The sequence below is a fragment of the Rhamphochromis longiceps genome, linkage group LG7, assembly GCF_057381845.1.
Source record: "Rhamphochromis longiceps isolate RC_006_pf linkage group LG7, R_longiceps_female_GT1.1, whole genome shotgun sequence".
NCBI lineage: Eukaryota > Metazoa > Chordata > Actinopteri > Cichliformes > Cichlidae > Rhamphochromis > Rhamphochromis longiceps.
Window position 1 is genome coordinate 5,573,936 of NC_140563.1, and position 25,031 is coordinate 5,598,966.

The following is a 25,031-nucleotide window of genomic DNA, read 5'->3' on the forward strand; positions in this document are numbered from 1 at the left end:
TGCTAACACCTCACAGTTGATGCAGATTTTTCTGTTTCACATCAATGATGCAAACTGTCCCTTTCAACCAAATCCCAAACATGCTCTATTGAACTGAGATGTGGTTGCTGTGGAGGCCATCTGAGTAAAGCGAACTTACTGTCATGCTCAGAGAAGCAGTTTGAGTTTGATTTGATTTTTGTGGAATGGTGCGTTCAGAGACAGAGACCAGTCAGTCACTTGAAAGTTTCTCTTTTTGGAGGAGTTAAAGTTCAGCAGGTCATCTTGATCATGTCTACATCGCTAAATGCATTTAGTTGCTACCATATAATTAGCTATTGTGGATACACTGTGTTTTTGGGACATTTTTTACATTTTCATGCTAATTCTGCTATTGCTATAAAGGATCTGAAAAAAAAATCACTGCTGATGATTACTTAATTAAAAAGTAGTTTAGAAAGTAGCACATGAAAAAGTGAGGGGATTGCACAATGAGATGAGAGTAACTCAAAAGAGAAAAAAAAAAGCAAATGTGAAAATATTGCTACAAAAGTTAAAGAAAGTTGGAAGAAAATTAGAAGTCCAGAAAGCAGTGGGAGTCTGGAGAGTCTAACAGAGACGAGAATATTTAAATATCCAAACCAGTCCAAAAGGCAGCAGGTGGGCACAGATAGCGTTGGTGCAGTGTGAGTTCAGGGTAAAAAAGAATTCGTCTGTTGTGAAAACAGAAGCGCTTTAAAGGAGCACTGGTGGGAAGGCATTGGTGAAAAAACAGAGCCGATTTCAGCTAAATGATCCAGTCTTGATGAAGATGAGATGATGAGATGATTCTGATGACTGAAAGATGATGACTAAGTTAACTGAGAAAATGTTCTTTAGTTGCAGTCCTGCTCATATTGGCTGAAAGTTGAAGAGTGAGTTTAAAAAAAAACAAGAATGGTGGTATGAGAAATAAGGTGAGAAAGTTTGTTGTCGAGATGATCTTACTTCTGTAAAACTGGCGGCCTCCTCCTGCTCATCTGTTTCAGTGATCTTTTATTATTGAATGGATTTGCATTGATTGCTCTACACAACAAGACCTTGATTTCACATCTATATTGATTCTACACTACATCCGTACCTATGGCCAGTTTAGATTCTGTAATTAAACTATGAAAGGTACACAGCAAATTCAAAAGTGTTAAATTTTTTGGTGTTAATAGTCTCCTTGCAAAAGTAGAGTTAATTTTACTCTAAGTAGAGTCACATTCTTTTAATGTAACTCTGAGGTGTAAAATGATAGTAGTTAAAATCGAGTGTTAAAAATGAGTGTTTCTCTGTCAAATCTGGAGGTGTTAAAATGGAAACATTAACTCTTGACCTCTTAACTCTGAACTCCTAGAGGGGCTATGACACCAACAGAGTAAATTCACAGACTCCGCCCCCAGCACCATAGGCTCCAATCGAAGCTGAAGTGAAGCCGTTTCAGAACATTTTGCTCTACATATTTGAGTTGTTTGCCATGCTTGGTAAGTCATTTTTTCAAAGATTGTTTCAATTATTATTATGAGCTTTTACTTCTGTGGCTCTTTGGAGTTGAGACAAAGCTGTGTGAAAGGCATTAGCCATGTTGCTCGGTGATAGCATAATATTCTGTTTTAGCTAGCTGAAAGGTATTGTTTGCGGGCAAATACCACAGCCTTGAAAAAAAAGCTTGCATGTGAATTTTCAGTCAAACTTTTGGTCAAATACACCTAAAACAATGTCTAGAATGTGAAATGTTGGTATAATGGTGCTACTTGAAGCCTGAAAACGATCGCCCATAAAAAAATAAAAAAAACACGAGCAAACAGCAGTAGCAGACGTCCTGACTGGATTCCACGGTAGCATTTAGATCCCTCCAGAGTTTTGTGCACATGGTTTAGGTAAAAATGAAAAAGGTTGAGGTTTTACATTTAGTTCAGTATTACCTGTTGCCTGTGTCCTTGTCTTTTGGGAAAATACTTTACACAAGTAATGGCTCAAAAAGGATTCCTTTTTTTTTTTTTTTACTGTGCTGCAATTGTTTACTGGATTATTTGTGCCATTAATTAGTGTCAACTAATTTTTATTCAATCTCCACACAGGATATGCTTGTGAAGATGGAATATGGGGGAGAGCAGAAGTGCGTTGAAGTTCCACAAAGTGATGAATGAAGGACATGCATATTGTATTGAAGAAATAAGTGATGAGAATGCTGTTATTTGCATTTACCATGTCAGACCTTTTGATAAACAAAATTCTAATGAAAGTGAGAACATGTACACTGTTACATCTTTCAGAAAATGTTTTTGAAATTGTGGTGCACAGTTCAGAATAAATGTTTTTCAAAAACCATTGCGTCTTTTTAGTAAATGTTTATTTCCAAAAGAAATTTCTAGAAGTTCAGAACAGTAAAATTCCAGCTTTTTAGAATGAATTAGAAGATAACTCTTACGTAGTTAAACTAAAATACTCTTTGAGAGTTAATATATAAACTCTTAACACCAAGTGTTAAATTATCAACTCCAGACAGATTTGGTGTTTAACACTAAATCAGAGTTAACGTACCAACTCTCCAAAAAGAGTTAAATTAACACTCTCTGGTGTGGACCCATATAGACACTTTAATAGTGTTGAAATCAAATCCGACAGTGTTAATTTGGACATGCTGGATTTGCTGTGTAGTTGGAGGAAACCACATAGGTGCAGGGAGAGCATGTAAACTCAGTAAACTCCACACAGAAAGACGCCAGCTAACGAGGGGATTTGAACTCAGATCATCTCTGCTGTGAGACAACAGTAACAACCATGGCACCATGTAGTGGTCATGCATCAATGCATCAATTCATCCACCCAGTTTTGCATTCCTAGTGATGCCCCCCACCCCCCATCTTCTTTTCTGCTTAATTTATCAGAAGCACAAGATCCTTAAAGTCCACCTGATTTTTCATTGGATTCCCTCTAAGGATGCTCTGTGCTTTTTATCCTGCCTGGCTAATTTCTTTTTTTCGTCCTATGTTTTTGCTTTTTGAAGGCATCTCCCTTTTGTTTTCACTTCCTTTGCCTCTTATGAAATAAATCCAGGGAGGTGGACTGGTCTGAGTGGTCGGCAGAGTAGATCTTCCTCTCATCTCTAGAGACGGGGCCCGCTAAGACCTCAGACATCTGCTTCACTGATGATAGTTACTGACTTCAATTTTCTGAGAATGAATCTTTAGAGATTTTGTCTTCCTGCTAGATAGGAAAAAAACAGTAAAAAGTGCTTCTTGTAAAACTGCTAAAAACAAAACATGACCTCAGGAAGAACACACTGAGAATATGAGACCATTCTTATTTAATTGTAAAATTTAATATTGTTGCAAGACCAACACTTTAGATTTCTTATGTTATGACTAAACTACATAAGCTACAGATAATCATTTATGTCCAAAATATATTCTTTTTTTTTACATTTCTGAGGAAGGTATAAACTCAAGCCACTTTCAAACTTATGACAGTTCTTCCTCTCTATCTGGCAGATGATCAGTGTGTCGAGGTTTGCAGAAATAGCACCCAAACACAGGACTCACAGACAGGCAAGAACAAACTAAAACCAACCTTTATTTGGCAGGAAACCAAATTACATAACACAAAGTCTGCAAATAGAAGCATAAACCACACTGTGGCTGAAGAGGAGACTGAAACTACATGTACACAAGATGTAATTTGGGATCACAAACCATAATCCCCTGGAAACACCTGGAGTAAAAAGACACAGCTGAAGTTTACTTGGAAAATGACAGGAAGGAAGTAAAAATGGACACAAGACACAAAAGACCAGCAGATATCAAAATAAAACAGGAAGTAAGACACAATTAAACAAGGGAATCACTAACTGAAAACAAACTCCACAAAATCTTCAGTAACCAAAAACTAACAAGAACTGAAGACTCAACATACAAAGCAATATAGAGATCAACTTAATATAGATCAACTTTGGGTGCTAACAAAGAATAAAGAACTCATGAAGAACACAAACACAGATGGTCAAACGACCTTTGAGCTCACAAAAAACTAAAACAACCGGGTCAGAGACCAAGGGACCATGACATGTTGGACGGAGACATTTGGATGCACCTTTGAAGAGCTGTGTTTGTTTTGTTTACTGACTCATGCAAGAAAATGACAGGAGTCAAAAATAAAGCACAAACTATAAATGGATTAGTTTTACAAGAAGACTACCACACAGACACTTCATAATGTGACAGATGCTGGAATTAGAGTTGCATTTAAAAAGATATATACAAATGAATAAAACTATAGCTATGTTGAGCATGTAGACTCACTAGAAACGTGACACAAACCATTCCCACTTTACAGAGCTATCCTTTTGAACCAGGCTTGAACACAAATTTTGCTGTAGATTCATGTTTGTTTGTGGCTTTGCAAACGTGTGTTCCCTGTCTATGGCTCCATATCTCTACTGGTGTGTTTATTCAAAGATCATAATAATGCCAGAGAGTATGTTCTTTCAAAACAGAAGTTGTGTCTTGGCAAATGACGCAAGCCTATTTTTACACTCAGCGAAGACGGATGCGATTTCTGCCTTCTGCATCAAGCTTCGTATTTGCGCCCATCTGTGTTAGCTAGTTAACCTTCGGGTGCAGTGGAGTTGCACTGGTGTGTTTGGCATTAGAATGGGGTGCAGAGCAACAACTAGATCGGCCAAAATTATATTGAAAACTTGCAGAGATATACAGTGATTCACATTTGTGAATGGCACAGTTTGGCTCATGATTGTCTTTCAGGCGAAGTTTGCTGCTTAAAACTCCTACCTGTGAGTTTTAGGAGCAGGGAAACTATACAGTGTCTGTGCTGAAATTTACTTTAATGATTTTATGCAATGTCAGAAGTTAAATTTTGGAACTGTTTCTTGTTTAATGGGTTTTAAACAAGCTCATCCTTGAAGCTTGGTATAATACAGAAATATTTTATTGCAAATTTTGACTGCTTGTCATGGAAATACTCTTTGAGGTACAGCGGGGAGCACTTAAGTGTGATTGTTTGGTTTTGAGAGAAAGAGATAGAATGAAGGAGAGGCAGACATAGAGAGCCCTATTGGCATTATTTCCCTCTAATCCTCTTTGTGCTACACCTGGCTGGCATATTAATGATGGCGAAATGACCTAGATTTCTTTCTAAGCACATTCATACTCAAAAACACAAAAACAGGATGATTCAGTTGGTTGAATTTTATTTTGTGTGATTTTTCTGTCAGCACTGAATTCCTGGAAAGCACCAAGATACACATTCACTCTTGATAAAAGATGGACTCTAAGACTAAGAAAGTCACTCCGGTTTCAGCTGTCGGAGCTTCTTCAGTGACTACATAATGAAAGAAGTTGGTACTTTTAAAAAGAAGCTACGATATTCAGCACATCAAAGATCACATTGATGATGTCCTTTGATATTGCGTGCCCTCTCCTCAGATAAACCGTTCACGACTAAGAGCACTGAAGAATTCACACTTTGATACATTCACCGCTAACGTAACACTGACAGCAGAGCTATTTTTACAGTTTCTGTATTTAGATTCTTCACTTGTTCACATGGGATTGTAGCTTGCTCTTTAATTCACTGCAGCAGTGCTCCACAACTGACAAAAATCTTTGTGGAAAGATAGAGGGTGGACTTGTGTGGGCGTTTAGGTCTATTTAACTTTTTGCAGAAGCAATCAGAGAGAACACTGCTGTTGCCGCTTAATATGGCAACAGCTCTATCTATGTGAAGGCCCCTCTGAGCCGCACATCTCTGGAGACAACTCATTTGGAGACAACGGTATTTGGATGGCTGCAGAAGACAGCTGCAGAGTGCTTGCGTCCATCTTCTGTGCAGCGACTCAATGTAAAAATTAAAGTCGAGTTTTAAATGACAACTTTTCCATTATTTTGCATTTATATTCTGAGGGCACACATCTGTTTCTGTGCATCTGTTGTAAAGGAAGATTCAATATTTATCAAAATGATATAAATAAGTGAATAATCAAAGCTGAACTGAAATATAGAAAACAAATTTTCACTCAAATATTTTGCTCAAAGGATTTTGATCTCCTGTTTCCTCCTCATCCTTTCACTTGACCTCTCCTCATACCCTGTTTCCTCTTTTACTCATCTATAAACATGGAAGAATGTTATTCCCTCCACCTCCCTCTCTGGAAATAAATTCAATAGGACACAGAGGAGCAGAAAGAAATGCCAATCCGCACCTGTTTTGGGGGGGAAGAAGCTGAGGCACAGAGGGCAGCCAGAACTGATCCGGAGGGATGCAGGAGGCAAAACCTGTTAATCCCTGTGACATTTTAGCTTAGACCTCTCATCAAAGCCTGTGGGCTGCTGTGCTGCCCAGGAAAAAACGAAGGTTGGACGACAACAAGGCGGGGTGTTTGTGAGAGACTGAAGGAGATGAAGGTTGAAGGACGGGTGGACAGACAGGCAGGCAGGCCGACAGATGTGCAGAGACAGTCAAAGATAGACAAGCAGATGTTGGGTGAGTGCGAAGAAAGAAATTCCTAAAAAGCTGCAGTTCCTGGTTTAGTAGAATTGCTGATTAAAACTATGGCACCCTTGACAAAGAGGCTGGTTTCTCCTCATTTGCTCGTCTGTGTCACGTTTTCTTTGTTCAAATTGCAAACATCATCATATTCTGAGATAATTCCCTCTGCATACCAAGCTCCTGGTGATGTTGTACCCTGTGGTTCAGTTTTCTCTAACTTCAGTGCTAAATTAGTGCCTCACAGCCTACTGGGCCTTGACTCTTCCCCATGGGCATGGTTTCTGCAATACCGTACAAAACAGCAGCATACCTACCTCTATCTGTCCCCACCTTGAACATACCCTCTCTGTCCATATCATTGCACTGCACACCAGCTCATCTGCCTCCAGGATTCATGGAGATCCCTGCAGGGTGGGACTGGGTGCCAAATGTTCCTGCAGAAGTAAAATCACTGCAAGTTAAATTCAAAACAGAAATCACAAACGTGAAACCTGACCGACTGCATGTTTCAGATCATTTTAAACCGTTTACTAAGCCAGTCTACACCTTCTTCTTTGTGTTAGTCGTCACTAAATGAAGCTACATGTGCTGTGTGACAATTTGTTCACTTGTAATATGTGTTAAAAAAGTGAAGGTCCCTTGCTGCTCATTGGATGCTTGCCTGATCTTGGATGAAAAAGAAAGAACGGAAGAACAGACAAACAGGGGATTATAGCACAAAAGAGACCGGTTTTTACTTCAAGCCTCACAAAAATGAGTCAGATGATCAAATGTAATGAAGAATGTCCCTCAGAAGGCCTATGATAATCTCCTGCATCCAAATGGGAAAAGGAAAAAAAGGAAGCACAGGAAACTACTTGATTACATACTTCGGGTGACTTTCAAACCCCGTGTGTGCGCGTGATGAAATACCTTCAATGTTCACTGCAACAGTCCAAGCAAGGTGAACGCTGTGAAGTTTTTGTTTCGGCGTGAATGATGTCTGACTGGGGTCATTCACTCATTTCAATACAGCCCAGGTGAATACCTAAACATTTCATTTACGCTCAGTGTTTGCTCTGAAGATTACATTATTAATCCACAGAGACAGGGGATTATGGTTTGTGATCCAACTGATTCAGAAGGGACAGTCAGGACAAACTAAATTGAGGTCATAATATGATAGGACAGATTTTGTGTCCTTTGATCTCTATCTAGATTCATAATGGCATCAGCGTCTTACTATAGCTGCAGCTGTTTGACTGGAACTACATCTTGCTGGGAATAAACAACATGTTTAATGTATTTTGTCATTCAAAAGGGCGACTTGTTCTCTAGAGGTTTATGCGAGGCTCCTTTTATTTCATATATCACATGTGTACACGCCTTGTTCTTTCACACCCACAGATATTGTCACTTAGACATCTTCTGCAGGCTGTGTGGGTGTGAGCAGACCGACAGCTCCCCCAACCCTTTCTTTGATACCACCTGCCAGACTGAGATGGTTTTATACCTTTTTATCATTCCCACCATCCCAGTGCCAAGCTAACTCAACATGGTATGTACCGTAGGAAATAATCACTATTGCAGAAGAAGCTACTTTTAGCTGCTGCCTTATTCACAAGGGTTTGCCACAGCAGGTAGCTCCACATATTTGATTTGCCAGATTTATTTATTTTTTTTACATCCTTTCTGATACAACCCCCAAGGGATTTGTGTCTACTTCCACAGATGAACTGGTTGATAGGTATATGTGTAACTCACTACACTATAGAGCCACTAAATAATGAACACAGCATTGTGTTTAAGTCTAGCAGTGGATCCAAAAAGACAGCAAGATGCTTCGTTTTCAGTTTGGTTTAGTTTCCAGAAAGAGTTTTGTTATTGCAGTTTAGATTTTCTTTTCTTTTATGAGTTATAGTTTTGATTTAATGGATGTTTTCATTTTTATTTGTTTAAAAAAAACCCACAAGAGCAGTATTTAAAAATTTCTGAGGTATTAAAAGACAAAAACATCTTTCTGAAGGCAGCTGAGTCCCAGCCACCAGTACGTATACACACCAAAGCCTCCTCCTCTGCCAGTTGTGTTGACCAAACTGACAAAGCCCAAAACTATAGAACGGGGGTGTCAAAGGTAAGGGTCTAGAATCGGCCCAGCAAAGACTCCAATCTGATCCACTGGAAAGCTGAAAAATGTGAAGGAGGACATAAATATTTGGACGTTTAACGTTTCATTTCCTGCTGATAAAGATCCCGTGGCCATTCAGGCTAAACCGAAGGAATTAAGTAACAGATAAACAATTAAATGGCAAACATGTTCCTGTTTTTCACCACCTACAGAAATTTTGGTTTAAAAAAAAACCATTTTGTGTGAATTAACATAAACTTATACAGTGGGGCAAAAAAGTATTTAGTCAGCCACTGATTGTGCAAGTTCCCCCACTTAAAATGATGACAGAGGTCAGTAATTTGCACCAGAGGTACACTTCAACTGTGAGAGACAGAATGTGAAAAAAAAATCCATGAATCCACATGGTAGGATTTGTAAAGAATTTATTCGTAAATTCGGGTGGAAAATAAGTATTTGGTCACCTTAAACATGGAAAATCTCTGGCTCTCACAGACCTGTAACGTCTTCTGTAAGACGCTTTTCTGTCCCCCACTCGTTACCTGTATGAATGGCACCTGTTTGAACTCATCATCTGTATAAAAGACACCTGTCCACAGCCTCAAACAGTCAGACTCCAAACTCCGCCATGGCCAAGACCAAAGAGCTTTCGAAGGACACCAGGAAAAGTATTGTAGACCTGCACCAGACTGGGAAGAGTGAATCTACAATAGGCAAGCAGCTTGGTGTGAAAAAATCAACTGTGGGAGCAATCATCAGAAAATGGAAGACATACAAGACCACTGATAATCTCCCTCGATCTGGGGCTCCACGCAAGATCTCATCCCGTGGGGTCAAAATGATCATGAGAACGGTGAGCAAAGATCCCAGAACCACACGGGGGGACCTGGTGAATGACCTGCAGAGAGCTGGGACCAAAGTAACAAAGGTCACCATCAGTAACACACTACAACGGCAGGGAATCAAATCCCGCAGTGCCAGACGTGTTCCGCTGCTGAAGCCAGTGCATGTCCAGGCCCGTCTGAAGTTTGCCAGAGAGCACATGGATGATACAGCAGAGGATTGGGAGAATGTCATGTGGTCAGATGAAACCAAAGTAGAACTTTTTGGTATAAACTCAACTCGTCGTGTTTGGAGGAAGAAGAATACTGAGTTGCATCCCAAGAACACCATACCTACTGTGAAGCATGGGGGTGGAAACATCATGCTATGGGTCTGGTTTTCTGCCAAGGGGACAGGACGACTGATCCGTGTTAAGGACAGAATGAATGGGGCCATGTATCGTGAGATTTTGAGCCAAAACCTCCTTCCATCAGTGAGAACTTTGAAGATGAAACGAGGCTGGGTCTTCCAACATGACAATGATCCAAAACACACCGCCCGGGCAACAAAGGAGGGGCTCCGTAAGAAGCATTTGAAAGTCCTGGAGTGGCCTAGCCAGTCTCCAGACCTCAACCCCATAGAAAATCTGTGGCGGGAGTTGAAAGTCCGTGTTGCTCGGCGACAGCCCCAAAACATCACTGCTCTCGAGAAGATCTGCATGGAGGAATGGGCCAAAATACCAGCTACTGTGACCTCTGTTATTGCCAACAAAGGTTATGTTACAAAGTATTGAGTTGTATTTTTGTTATTGACCAAATACTTATTTTCCACCCTGATTTACCAATAAATTCTTTACAAATCCTACCATGTGGATTCATGGATTATTTTTTTTTTCACATTCTGTCTCTCACAGTTGAAGTGTACCTCTGGTGCAAATTACTGACCTCTGTCATCATTTTAGGTGAGGGAACTTGCACAATCGGTGGCTGACTAAATACTTTTTTGCCCCACTGTATTTTATAAATACAGAGAGTCTGGGCGTCGAGCTACCAGAACTTTTCTGTAATTTTACACACTTATCATCCAGAAAAACGGAAACATGCTGTTGAAGTTGCACTTCTGTTTCTTATTTTAAAACACTTAAGGGACGTAATGTGTAGTTAAACATCTTTATGCTGACATAAAGGGGAAATGTACTCATTTGCCCACTTAAGAACAGTGTGGGCTGTATGTGCCCCACGGTGTAAAATTAGCTTTGACTGCTATAGAATTCTTCTTCTTTTTGTGCACATTTTCCTTTCATACTGACTTTTTAAGTACACGTAATGGTTTTTGTTTTGAACTATTTTTTTAGCTTAACTGCAAAAATATTCCTGTTTCCAATTAGTTTATTGTGAAAACATTTAAAAAACTTTGTATTTTTCTTTACTTACCCTTTTATTTCATTTCAGGATTTTGTTTTTAGTTCACTTTAGGTTTCTCCAGAGTGGCTTTGTGTGTAACTGTTTAGATTTAGTTAAGTTTTTATTAGTTTCAGGTTTAGTTTGAGTCTTTTTAAATGTTACCATATGGAGGGTATTTGTCAGAGGGAAGATTTAGGGAAATCACAATATGCATTACAATGCAAACACAACAGTTTTTAAGGGCAGTCAACTCCAGACAGCCTAATAAATGTACACCAAAGCCTCCCTGGAGCAGGTTATGCTGACAAATTCTACCACGATGATTAAAACTTGAAATTTGAATTCATTGGGCGGGGCCTGCTGTAATAAAAGAACCTCTGAGCACTTTTATTAAGAAAATCTGTAGCTAAACTATTAAATACGACACACAAAAGTATGCACTATGGACTCATAAGATAGAAATAATTAGCAGCCCCTCACAGCAACAACAAGTCATGAAACTTTTTCACACATATGCAATCGTTTCTTTTATTTTTATTTCTTAAATTAGTGTTGCGTTCATTATAGTTTCTTTTTATCGTTGACCACTGGGGGGCAGTCAAGCGTGCGTCATGACTGGTCTACAGGGTGTCGCCACACAGCTCACACACAAAGGCTGTCTAGATAATTTGTAAAGATGGCTCACAAGGTTTCCAGCCTCGTAATGACATGACTGAAGTATTTAGTAATTTTCTCACTTCCGCTTCAAGTATTAGGCTTACGATTAATGTTTTAAATCGTAATTCCGACCAAATCATTTTTCTTTGAAACAACTGGGACGTTGTTTCAATTTAGTTTGGCAAACAAATGAAATTTATCTCCAGTCGAGGAATTAAAATGTGTGCTTTAATCAGAAAAAACGTGCAATGAGTGTTACTGAAACTAATTGATTTAGAAATACATTTTTGAAGGAATTAACAAACCCAACACCAAAATTAGAATAAAATGTGATTTTCCTCCCCTTTTCGGTGTACAGTGGTTTAATTAATCTTCCAAAGGCCATTTGTGCGGTTTCATTTGACGAGTTATTTCTACATTTCCTGAAAAGCGACTAATCATTGCTCATCTAATTAACATGGGTCCTTGAATTCTGGGGGGGATATGGTAAAACAGGAACGGTGAACAAGTTTCAGGATGGTCGTTCAGCTATTGGATGCTGGATCGTGTGAGTGCCAAGCAACGGCGAAGGCAAACAAGTAGACCCGCCTCCTCTGAGCCCATGGCGTATTTGTAATTGGACAACGGACTTGTCATTCCTCGTCCTCTCAGGTTAGGTTGCTCTGCACCGTAAGATGCTCAATTGATGGGCGTACTGAGCTGTGCAGGGACTGGAGATACCCTCCTTCATTGTAGCAAAACAAAACCATGTTCTCTCCCGGTTATTCCTCAGCTTGTTGCTGGGCTCTCCGCGACACCCTTCCTGGACCTCAGCTGGTTTTTATTTATTTATTTTTTTTACTCCCAGTGCTCGTTGACACGCAGGTCTGATGATGCTGTTGCGGCGTTTTAATGGGAAAAAAAGCTCATGAGAGAAAAAACAACACAAGGTAGTGCATCCCAGCAGTGCCACGTATTGTGCTTATTTGTTTAATCCTGGTGAAGTGCTCGCTCGCTTGTGGTCTTTCTTGTGTTAATTGTGCAGTCGGACAGTGCTGCTAGCCTACTTTGGGAGAATGAGGTAAAAAAAAAAAATGCACCTGCCGTGAAGACAACGGAGAAACCAGAGCACATGGGCATCTCTTCCCCGGACCTCAAATTATTGCACAGTCGCTTTTGAGTAACCCACCTTTGTTACGCCGCCATGGAGCAGTTTTTTATCTGCATCTCGTAATATTTACTCGTCGCTGGGCTTTAAACCCACCCGAGTACGAGGATGACAGCTGATCGCCCCTCCTCTCCCCGGACTTCAATAAAAACGCGCTCCAGCTGAACGCGCTGCCATCGATTGGAAGCCAGGCTCTCTGTGTGCGCTGTGTTTAACAATAGATGGAGCGCGGAGGGTTGTGACATTTGGCCGATTGCCACCCTGACCTTTCCCCCCTTCCTAGTCCAGTTACCTCGAGGTTTCTCTGGCAGTAGCCCGCGTTTCACTGACGGCCACTTCACTTCATTTGTGCTCGGCGGTAAAAAGATTAAATGACCCACCTGCAGAAATGCTAAGTGCGACCACATCTCCTCTCGGAAACTACACTTCTCCTATTACTCTTTGATACTTTGCGCTAAAGCCGTGGTCGTGGATGATCCTCGAGTAGCCGATAAAACCGTCGTGGTGTCAGCATGGGCTTGAGCTTTAGGGGATTTGCGTAGATTATCGTCGGACTGCTATTTTATTCCCACGGTCGCAGAACTCAGCGGCTTTTGATCCGCAGTCCCTTTTTCCTCCGCTTCCTCTCGGACGCCTGTAAAACTCCAGCAGGGAAGCCTGAACCCGCGGTTTTCGTGTAGGGGAGGGGAGACAACGGACTGCATTCATAAACGATGACTGCCACGGAGGTGTTTGCTACCAGATCTGAGGATACAACGAGTTTGGCGCTGCTGGCACCCCGTGGATGTGGGAGGACGAGACGCGCATTGGGGCTGTAGTTAACACTCGCAGGGATGCCGTCGCTGTAACTGGGAGAGGTAGTCCTTCAGCAGAGGCGCGAACAGCCCAGAAACACAACACAGCAGCGCCCGAACAGTCAGCAGCCTTCTGGACTCGTTTTAACCATCTACCGGGCGCCTACCGGAGGATGTTTCAGCGAGGATGCTGCGCTTCCCCGTGAAGAAGATCCGGAAGCAGTTCAAGCTCCTGCTGCTGCTGGTACTGCTCACCTCGGCGGTTTGGTTCACTTACCTGCACATCAACCAGGGCAAGACTATCAAACTACACTTCAACTACGGAAAAGGTAGATTTTTTAAGAGAAACCTGTCTGTTCGTTTCATGCAAGTTTTCTAAGAGGAGTACCGGAAACAAACATTTAACAATCATTTTATGAAAACTGTTTTAATCATTAACTAAAGTAACACTGCTATAAAGTTAACACCTAGAATAGCGAGCTCCTGTAGGATGGGTAGGAAAAGTAAGATTTTAATGCCATACAGTCTCTAAACAGTCACATAGTTGTAGCTCAGATGTTTTCATGAAACAAACGCTCTTCTGGCTTTGACACATTGCTCTCCTTTGTTTGCTGTGATCGGTAGAACCTGATCTACTACAACAAGTAACACTCTCACAGAGAGAGTGAGAGCATGTCTTATAAATTAGCCAGAGCTTTTTTTTCTTTCTCTAGGCTAAGAAAAAAGCACCTGTTTATGTGTCCTGGTCCAAAGTCAGGCCCTCACCTTCAACATCAATAATCAAAGTGGTGCTTGTGAAGGTGGCTTCAGAGGTCACAGCAACGCCTGAAAAATATTAGAAGGTGGGCAGTGCAGCGAGAGGCACATTTCCACCTGCTGCTGTTGTGCTTCTTATTACCAAGGCTTGATTGCGTTTATCCACAGTGCACAGCAGTAGCGGCTGGCTGTAACAGTAGATGATGCTGAGCATTACAGGAATGGCTGATGATAAAAAGTACTGGAACTAATACACCACTGGCGAGCCTACTTCAGATTTAACGCTGGGTGCTGCTGTGCCTGTATCTCTTGCAGCTGTCTGTGTAAAGTGATATGCAATAATTATGATGTCCTTGAAACTGTGGGCACCGTCCGTGCACATGCACACATGGCTGATTGACATACAAGGATCATTCCATTGTGTCTGATCTCAGTGCTGGGGTTTCCCCAGTGACAGACCAGATATAGTTTATGATCATGAGAATCCTGAATCATATGGAGGGCTGGAGACTGCCAATATCATTTATTTACTGCTGCTAAGTTAGTTGTAAAGTTGCGTCAGGGCTTTGAGTGTAAATGCCCAGCAAAGTATTCCTACACTGACTCTTTTATGAAGCAAATATTATTGTACTCTGCAGGTATACTGCAGATCACTCAAGGAATAAAAAAAATGCATATTAAACTGCTGTTTTCACAAAGAATCAGAATCAGAATCAGAAACTTTATTGTCATTGTCATGAGAACAACGAAATTAAGAATGGTCCCCGATCATTGCATCATCCCTAGCAATATCAAAATATAAATAAAACAATAAAATTCAATAAATAAAATAGATAGAATACTTAAAATACTAATAAGATATAACAGTAAAACATTCACATACATTCCCACACACATGCTTCAGACCGTGCATAGATTAACACAAGAGTGGCGTGATGGACATTTTTTTGTAGTATTCAGATGTGTTATTGCAGTTGGATAACAGCTGTGTTTGAGTCTATTAGTCCTTGCTCTGATTGCCCTGTACCGTCTGCCTGAGGGCAACAGTTCGAACAGGGAGTGGCCAGGATGTGAGGTGTCTTTTATGATGTTTTGGGCCTTTTTAAAACAGTGGGCGTTGTGTAGAACTTCCAGTGTGGGGAGAGGGCAGCCAGTGATCTTTTGGGCGGTGTTAATGATCCCTTGGAGTGCTTTCCTCTGAGCCCCTGTGCAGCTAGTGTACCAGATGCATATGCAGTAAGTTAGAACACTCTCAATGGTGGCTCTGTAGAAGGACACCAGCAGTCTCTGTGTGATGTTATTCCTCCTGAGAATTCTCAGGAAGTACAGTCTCTGTTGGGCCTTTTTCAGCAGCTCGGAGGTGTTCACACTCCAGGAAAGGTTCTCCTCTATATTGACTCCCAGGAAGCGGAAGCTTGCCACCCTTTCTACACAGTCCCCATTTATGAATAGTGGTTGGATCTCTGCCTTTTTCCTTCTGAAGTCTATTATGAGTTCTTTGGTTTTTGAAGTGTTGAGGAGGAGGTTATTGGCCTTACACCATGACGTCAGCTGCTCCACCTCGTCTCTGTACGTAGACTCGTCTCCCTTGGAAATGAGCCCCACCACTGTGGTGTCATCTGCAAATTTCACAAAGATGTTGCTGTGGTGGCGAGGAGTGCAGTCGTGTGTGTAGAGAGAGTAGAGCAGTGGACTGAGCACACAGCCCTGGGGTGAGCCAGTGCTGTGTGGTTACATTTATTGAAAATATTCACACTCGTGGTTTTGTATCCATAACCTGTGTTCACATATATGGAAGCTCTTCACTACCTGTGATTTATTTATTTATTTTTGCTATTGCTGCATGTCGTTCCCGATTTTGCATTAATTAGCCCAAGAGCATGACAGTTCCTTTCATTGAGTGAAATCACGGACCTCAGCACACACAGATATTTTCAATATACTTATGCTCGTCTTTTTAAGGGTTCCTTTAATAAACTGCCTTTGTGACGTGTCTGCTGCGGCTGTCTGGTGAGGAAGGAAGCTGTTATGCTTGCAGTGCCGATCTATGTGTCTAATTGACTGTCTTCCTTTTTAGTAGGCATCTGAGCAGGTCAACTTACTTAACCTCTTATGAATAACATGTCCCTTCTCGTACTAAGGGTTTCTAAGTGAGATGTAGCCATTACTGGAAATGGGGCTCTATGAAGTGTGTAAATATTCATATTGGGCTGCCAGTTTTTTTTCTTTTTTTCCCACACAATCTTCAATTGATTCTTAGCAGTGAGGTGGGGCAGGTAGAAATAATGTAATTTCATTTTTGGCCTGATTACGACATTATTTTGATATGAAGTGACACTGGTAAATTTCCATTCTGGTCGTCTGTATTTTGGAGGAAATTAGATTTATCTTGACCCAATCTTCTCCTTCTTTTTTTTTTTTCTTGTTCGTTCTTCATCATCCACTAGATGAAGTGTTACTGCCGTATGACCAGCAGGGCTTTGAGAAACAGAAGCATGAAGAGCCCAGCGGAGGCCATTCCAGCTTAATTGTGACTAATGTTGTGAGAAGCTGTATCACCATAGTTTCTCAAAAAAGCAGAAAAGTGAGAATCCAGTTTGAACATGGAAACAGAACGGATGAACTCTGTCTGATGAGAGTCTTTGTGTTGCAGAGAAAGAAAAGTGCTCTCAGTGGGTGCTGGTGGCCTTGAGCAAGATTCTGTTTTGGTTTTACCCAGCGACTTACCTTTTGCGTGGCATAAGTAAACCAAATTATTCGAACGTTTGGATATTTTATCTGAGCTGTTTTTCACTGGTCTGCTTGGAGTGAGATGTATTGTCACTTGTGGAAAAGCGTTGTTCTCGTGCTGAAGGCAGGAGGTCGGACATGTGACGCCCACCTGCTCACTGGGAATTCACTGGGGTATTAACTGTGCTATTCACACATGGGCGCAGGACCTTGCGCAGGAGTGCTGGCATGTTAAAGATCAGCTCAGGTTCAATCTGACCGCATCTGCATTAGAAGTGTCATTAGGCCTCTTTGGTTCAGGGTTGTCGTCATTCATAGCACTAAGTCAGCCACAACCGTGCTAAATTATTATATCACTAAATTATTAAATACAGGATGGATCTGTGTGATAGACCAGCGGCAACAGGGCGATGGGCAGTCCACTTAGGTTTTTTGTGATTTTTAAAGCTTGTAAGGTGGAAGCATGAAGTGAGCTATTGATTCTGTCACTATAAGCACATAGGACATGTAGCTTGTGAAGTGAGGGATAAAACATGAGTAGACTCTTTGTAGCATTTTTCTGACCCTTTGGACTCTATTTGAAAAAGGAACTGTTGGCCAAGAGGTTTTTTCTCATATCCCATTAGTAGTAGGGAATCTACAAACCCAACAATCTTTATTTTCTATCTTTATAATAAGATGATTGACTATGATATACTGAATAGACCAGTCAAAGAAATATAATTTTATTTTATTGAGACATTTGTAAATATATGAGCGTTACTTAGGGCATTTAATTGTATTTTCTTGAAAGCCATGCTAGCTGTTGCACCTATGATTATGACGAAAGCCAAAAGGTATAATTAAATAGTTTTATGACGGCACACTGGCCAGACTGGCCTTTATTTAATCTGAATTTTAATGAAGATGTGTTTTGGCAGGTAAATCAGCAGTGCATATTAGATGAGTGCCACATTTACCTAGCCACCCAGTCGTACAGCAGCCCCCCCTGTTTTCCAGCTTCAACAGGTCCACTGGAATGGGCGAGAAGGCAAAGGGGGAAAGCTTGCTGCTGCATACAGCCCTCTATTGATTAACTGCGATTACACACGCGGCGGTTCATGCATGTGCATACACGCAGCCACCCCTCATATAAACACAGATGTGGTGCCTGTGTTTGTCGAACGGCACATAATCCAAACATACCTTTCCTTGCATCACCGTGGATAAAGAGGAAGTCGAAGAGGAGGAAATCTCAGGATTTTCAACAGCTTGACTGCTTGGTTGCCCATGGAGACAACATATGGGAAAGGCGCATGTGGTGCTTGGCGCTTATTTTATGAAGACAAGTGCATTCATAGGTTTCCAGGAAGCATGAATCTATTAAATATCTAGATGGAATTTGAAATTAAAACAGACGCATCTTATAGATGCGTTGTCATAAAAATGTAATAAATCTTGAGGGGGGAAAAAACTAACCAAGTCACATACATAATCACATTCAAGCATTCAGATGTAGTTGCAGTTGGACATAAAGTTTGATTTAGCTTGTTGTTGTTGTATCTCGGCAGCGGCAGGCTCAGGTTGGCTCGCTGTCATGGTAACCATGCCCTCCGGTGTCACTTTTCCTAATTTTAGCTCTTGAGGTTCTTATGGTTGGTCACTCTTGCACCAAACTGGTAACAGACACTGCTTTTACATGAAGGCCTGAAATTACCGAATACAAAAAAATAAAGAAGTGACTAGATAAAAATATATCCAATTAAAACAACATTAAAGTAAACATAGGCATTTATCAGTAATTTAAAATGTAAATGGTCCTTTGGAACAGTATTATTTGAAACTGTAGTGGGGTTTCACTTCTCTGTACAAGATTCTGACTGAATGCTGTCGTCTCTGTTGAGAGCCTCGGCTCAATCAAGCAGTAGTCGACACCTTAACACAAAAGGAATGACAGCGTCTTCATTTGTATAATGAGGTAAAATATGTAAATGTAAAAAAATTAATAAGTTAATAAATGTATTTGCACTCTATAGAGACTTTGTGATCTATCAGGATTTAAAATCTTAAACACATAGATAGCAGTTTTTTATTTATCATTTATTCATGTAGTGGTGAATATAATAATATATCTTCCTTTTCAGCTTTCTAAATAATGCAGTTATCCACAGTGCCCACTTGCACTTTGATAGTTGTTGGTAAAGAAGCAAACAAACAGAGATATACACCCTCTGCTTAGTAAAAAGCAGTTATGGAACTTTTTATAGTATTTAGTATTTAGTATTTAGTATTTATTTATTTATTGTCATTGTCAAGAACAATGAAATTGCGTTTGGGGCTTCCATACAACCCAAAAAAAAGAAGAAAATAATAAATACCCCTTAAAACCCAAGTGTACATATTTAACCCAGTGTGACTCCAATGCAATAAGACAATCCTTAGCAATAATGTTCGTAGAAATTCAGACAAGGACCTGAGAAACATGACAAAATACAACAATGCAACCCATTCAATATTATTGTACTGTGAGATATGATATCAGATATGATAGTTATCTATTTAAGAAAGAGGGGGGGGGCAGGAGGGGGAAGAGAATAAAGATATGATGCACCAATGCAGACCAGTTCATTGCTATTAAGAAGTTGGATATGGTTATTGTCCGTGAGAGGGGGGCAGAGAGTTCAGGAGCCTCACAGCCTGTGGATACAGGCTGTTGGCCAGTCTGGATGTTCTGGCCTGTATAGACCTGTACCTTCTCCCTGAGGGCAGCAGATGGAAAAGGTGGCGCGCAGGGTGATGTTGGTCCCGCAGGATACTGTGCACCCTCCTCAGACAGCGAGTGGGGAAGATATTACTGATCTCTGGCAGACTTGTTCCAATAATTCTGCCAGCTTCTTTCACCACCCGCTGGAGTGCTTGCTGATCGGCTTTGGTGCAGCTGGGGAACCACACTAGAAATCCATACGTCAGAACGCTGCTGATGGCACAGTTGTAGAAGTTCAACATCAGAGATCTGGGAATGTGTGCGCTCCGCAGTCTCCTCAGGTAGTAGAGGCGCTGTTGGGCCTTCCGTACAACTGAGGTGATATGGTTGCCCCAGGACAGGTCCTCGGTCACAGTTACCCCCAAGAATTTAAAACTGCTCACCCTCTCCACCGCCTCACTGCCAATGAAGAGAGGCAGATGGTTGTTATGACCCCTCTTCCGGAAATCTACAATGATCTCCTTGGTCTTTTTGGTGTTTAAGACCAAGTTATTGTCGTGGCACCATGACTCTAGTTGTTGCACCTCTGTCCTATAGTTTGTCTCATCGTTGTTGGATATAAGTCCGAGCACTGTAGTGTCATCTGCAAACTTAACAATGAGATTGGACGCGCAGGAGGAAATACAGTCATGGGTGAAGAGAGTGTATAGCAGAGGGCTCAGAACACACCCCTGAGGGGCACCGGTGTTGACCACAAGGGTGGAAGAGGTGTTCTTACCCACTCTGACACTCTGTCTACGGTTAGTGAGGAAGTCCACAATCCAGTTGCACAGAGAGGAGTTAAGTCCCAGTTGGTGGAGTTTGGGACGGAGTTTGTATGGCCGGATGGTATTAAAAGCCGAGCTGTAGTCTACAAAGAGGAGCCGTGCATAGGTGTTCCTGTGTTCCAAGTGCTTCAGTAATGTGTGCAGCACTGTGGCGATCGCATCCTCGGTTGACCGGTTCTCCCTGTATGCAAACTGGTGCGAGTCCAGGGATGGTGGAAAAGCAGCTCTGATGTGTTTAATGACCAGTCTCTCCAGGCATTTGGCGGGAATGGGGGTGAGTGCCACAGGTCTGAAATCGTTCAGACATGTGACATTTGACTGTTTTGGGATGGGAACGATGGTTGCTGCTTTGAAACAGGATGGTACCAGGTTATAGTTTTATATCTTAGGTGTATTTTTTTTTTTTTTATTTAGTCGAGCCCAGCGAGAGCGCAGTGTGCAGGTCTGCATCAGGTGAATGGTTTGAGCATGTTGAAGTGAGGGACAGGTGTGAACCCAGCTGGGTAGTTGGGATTTTAGAGATTGCTTCCACTTTGGTATCTTGTTTCTTTGCGAAAGAGCTCGGGCACTTTTCATCAAAGTAAAATCTGAAAGCACTGAGTTATGAAATTGCAGCCGGACTACTGTTGCAATTTATATTCTTGCAGTCCCACATAGAACTGTTTCTGAAGGTATACAAGCACATGATTCAATTTCCAGGTGGACATTTGCTGTGATCTGAAAATTGAAAATGGAATCTCAAAATGTTCCTGCCTCTGTTCACCGTTATTGAGAGATAATTAAATGTAACAATTAACATTATGCATGAAACTGTCATTTAATTTGACATCTTATTCCATTTGAGTCATAAAAGTATACCCGTGTGGCATCTGTTAGATTGCGTCTTGGGAGCTGGGGTAACTGCCACAGGCTCAACCATGAATCTGCCCCACAGCTTATTTGTCCAACCCAGTAAATCTCTCTTTCTTTGGCTTATTCCGCAGCCAGGATAAACTGTTTCTGTAACAGCTCAGACTGCATCCTCGATGTGCTTCGGACGCGGTGAGATCTGCCTGTTAAAGGTGGAGACAAGAGAAGGATTAAGGGAGGGAAATGATACCCTACACCTTTGATGCGTTCAGTACATGAATTTGATTACATTTCCTTTTGCACACACAGTCAGAATTTGTGTATTTCCTCAGTAACACTTTTGGCTTCCTCTTGCAATTCATTTCGCATTTTCTTTCTAATGCTAAAGCAATTGCACAGTGCTGCTGGACAGAATGTAAAACAGCTCAAAGATATTTCACACTCAGCATGTGTTGCATTCACATGCCCACAGTGCATTTCATGACTCCTAAGTGTTGCATGTAAGATTTAACAGATGCGGATATAGAATTGAGAAATGAAAGAGGTCGGGTTGATAGGTCAGTGAAAAGCACTGGAAAAAACACAAGTCCAGAGTGTGTTAACCTCAGGGTTAATGAAATTTGTGTTGGCCTGCCTAACGAGCCACCATCAAGGTACCAGCTTTGCCCCATGCAGATGAGATCTCTGGCCCGCTGCCACAGCTTTGCCGCAGGAGATTTGACTGTGTATGTGCAAGAGTAAGCGAGTGAAACAGAGAGATTTTGTGCAAAAGGGAGCAAGTGTGTATGTGTGATGTAGTCTGTTTTTTCTATTTCTTTTTTTTCTTTTTGCGTGTGTGTTTTTGCATGTGTCTGTGAGTGCACACCTCCCCGCTCTCGCTGCCGTCTGCACTTTAGGCCCAGTGTTTAGCCGAGCAGAAGAGGAAGCAGCTGAATGATGGCACTGTCTGCCCACTGGCACGCTTGCTATGATTGGGGCGAGGTGGGGAGCCGGTTGGGGTGGGGTAAATTGGGGAGGAGCGACTGGGCAGAAGAAGGACACCCTTCTCATGCAACAGGTGGGACATGCAGCAGGATGCATCATGGGAGGATGTGGCTATGACTCATGACCGAAGCCATTTAGTGCTTCTGGTGCACATTCATAATAATCTGCCTGTGCTGTCCATGGAGCTCTGTATATACATCAGATTTGTGGCTCCTACCATTAGTCTGGGTCAAAGCTGCTAACTAGCTTTCTCTCTGGGTCAACTCAGCACAGTGGAGAGCTACAGAAAGGCATCGGAAACTTTCACCAACATTGCTTTATTCCTTTAGGAGGTGGCGAGCACAGCGTACAGCTGGATACTAACAGTTTACTCATACCGGGGCTGCTTAGACACACAAAATAGCTGCTGTAGCTACTTCTTTATGGGGCGATCGTGGCTCAAGAGTTGGGAGTTTGCCTTGTAATCGGAAGGTTGCCAGTTCGAGCCCCGGCTTGGACAGTCTCGGTCGTTGTGTCCTTGGGCAAGACAATTCACCTATTGCCTACTGGTGGTGGTCAGAGGGCCCGGTGGCACCAGTGTCCGGCGGCGGCTGTGTCTACAATGTACCTGCCATCACCAGTGTGAATGGGTGCATGACTGAATGTGTAAAGTGTTTTGGGGTCCTTAGGGACTAGTAAAGCGCTAGACAAATACAGGCCATTTACCATTACTTTTATCAGTGTGCTCTCACAGAGAGATGAGACTACCTACCGCTCACGCTAACTCATTCATCAACACATACATAACCACAAATACAAAAGAAAGGGGGTGGTCCCTCCCTTCCCAAAACATTGGACCTATGCCACAAATACATTGCCAGTCAGGCTACCTTCTTAAAGAAAGGCTTTTCCTGTAATATATAGAAACCTATTCAGGTGTAGCTAGATTATACAGCGGGGGTATCTAATAATTCTCCAATCACATTGTTAAACAACGCCATTAAGATTTAATTAAGACCAATTTCCTCAGCAGAGACTCGTAAAAACCCACACAATTTGGACAATTTAATAGGACACAGCTGTGAGACACAGGGGAGGTGAGTTTGAATCAGAATGAATTGGTGAGTTTAAGAAGTGAGAAACGGAGAGAGAAAAGAGCGAGAGCCAGAAAGACAGATGTCAGGTGGGAGTATCGACTGTAGACGATCGTGATCCCTGTCGTGATGGGATTTGTCAGTTTCCTCCGTGCTCAGGTTTGGTTCCGCTTTTTACTCCCCACCTCTGCAAAAAGTATTTTCTTTCATGGGGTTTCTGTGCCGTGTTGGGGCTGTATCAGCTTTGGTGTTTCCTTACTGTAAGCGATCCGGACCTTGCAGGATTTCAATCAATCATCAAAGAGTGTGTGTCTGTGCGCTCCCTGCTGCTCAGAATGAGCTTTCTGTGGCGGTGGTTAATGGAAAAGGTCACCTCTCCCGGAGGCTGTGATGACTTGCAACAAAGGCAGGGAAGGGATCAGAGGAGAGAGATGGATAAACCTTGGAGATGGAATAGACTGACTTTATGGAGACAAAGGTGTTGGTTGCATTGTAACCAGCTTTGAGTGCTATTTTTTTTAAGCCCTGCAGAAAATTCCAGAAAATGGAAACACTTGATATGAAAGAGTAAATTGACTGAAGCTTGACTGTCCCTGCGTGCAACTCTCTTTGTAGTTTTCGCTTGTATTCCCTGTTTTCTTTTGAAAGCACTGGCATGCACATTTTTACTATTCATCATAAACTTATGAATATTTACAAGTGTGGGGAAGATCTGGAGGTGGGCTAGGAATTCATCAAATTTATGAAAGCTTCTCGGGTGAAGTGAGGGGGAGAGTCTGAGGTTTGCTTCACTCTGACATTTAAGGACTTTTCCCACCATTTAGATTACTATAAATCCTGCATTTTATGTGTGGCTATATATTTAAAAGGATAAAAAAAATGTGGCAGTTACGATAAGGTTCCTCACTGCTCCACAGTTGGTCTGATGGAGCTACCCTGCTGACAGCTTTCAAATATGACGCTTTTGTAGTTTTGTAACTTTTTGCTTCGTTAAGCTGAATTATAAAGGTTCCTCTTAAGGTTTTTTCCTTTCTACATTGTCATATTTTATATCCGTCTCCCTCTATGTATAATTATTATTATTTTTTTTGGTTACGTGTTGGAGTGCCAAAGGAGACAGGACATGAGAGCAAGAAAAAGAGAGAGGACGAGGGCTGCACTTTGTCATTCTTTTGTCTTTTGTCTCGAAGGCCTGCTGCCCAGCTTGATTCACAAAGCAGCTTGATGTGAGCCGCTTTGTGAAGGAGCGCGGCATTGCTCCCCGAGGCCTGTTAAACACTGTTCCCATTTTCCTATTGTGGCCGGTCATGAGGAAAGGTATTCAAGAGCAAAGGAAAGTTTCCAGTTTACTCTGGGGCTCTGTTTGTGTTTGCATAACTGTGCATGCTTGCTTTGAGTGGAGATCCGGCAGTGTGCACTGAATTTTAACATCCCTTCACTAACCGAGCTTTTTAATTTGCTATCATGTAATGGCCAAAATTTATTTGAGTTTTTCCCTCTTTTCTGAGCCTCAGTTACACTAATCCTGCTGATTCAGCTGTATAAGAGGATAAAGCTCAAAGCCACGGAAGTGGACGTTAACGTATGTTGCAAGATTCCTTTTCAAATCTTTTTTTTAAATTCTTTTATTAATAACTTTTGATTTTCAAGAGCTGCTCTTCTTCTAGCTGTATACAAGAAGATATAAAG

At 41.7% G+C, this 25,031-nt stretch overlaps 1 protein-coding gene across 1 annotated transcript in view; it reads left to right on the plus strand.

Moving 5' to 3' along the window:
- The first annotated feature begins 11,750 nt into the window (after window positions 1-11,750).
- b4galnt4a (beta-1,4-N-acetyl-galactosaminyl transferase 4a) overlaps window positions 11,751-25,031 on the plus strand; it is a 176,152-nt gene continuing 162,871 nt past the window's right edge. The window contains exon 1 of the mRNA XM_085411786.1: window positions 11,751-13,769. Within this exon, the coding sequence (XP_085267912.1) occupies window positions 13,628-13,769 (142 nt within the window). The 5' untranslated portion in view covers window positions 11,751-13,627. The remainder of the gene's footprint in view (window positions 13,770-25,031) is intronic.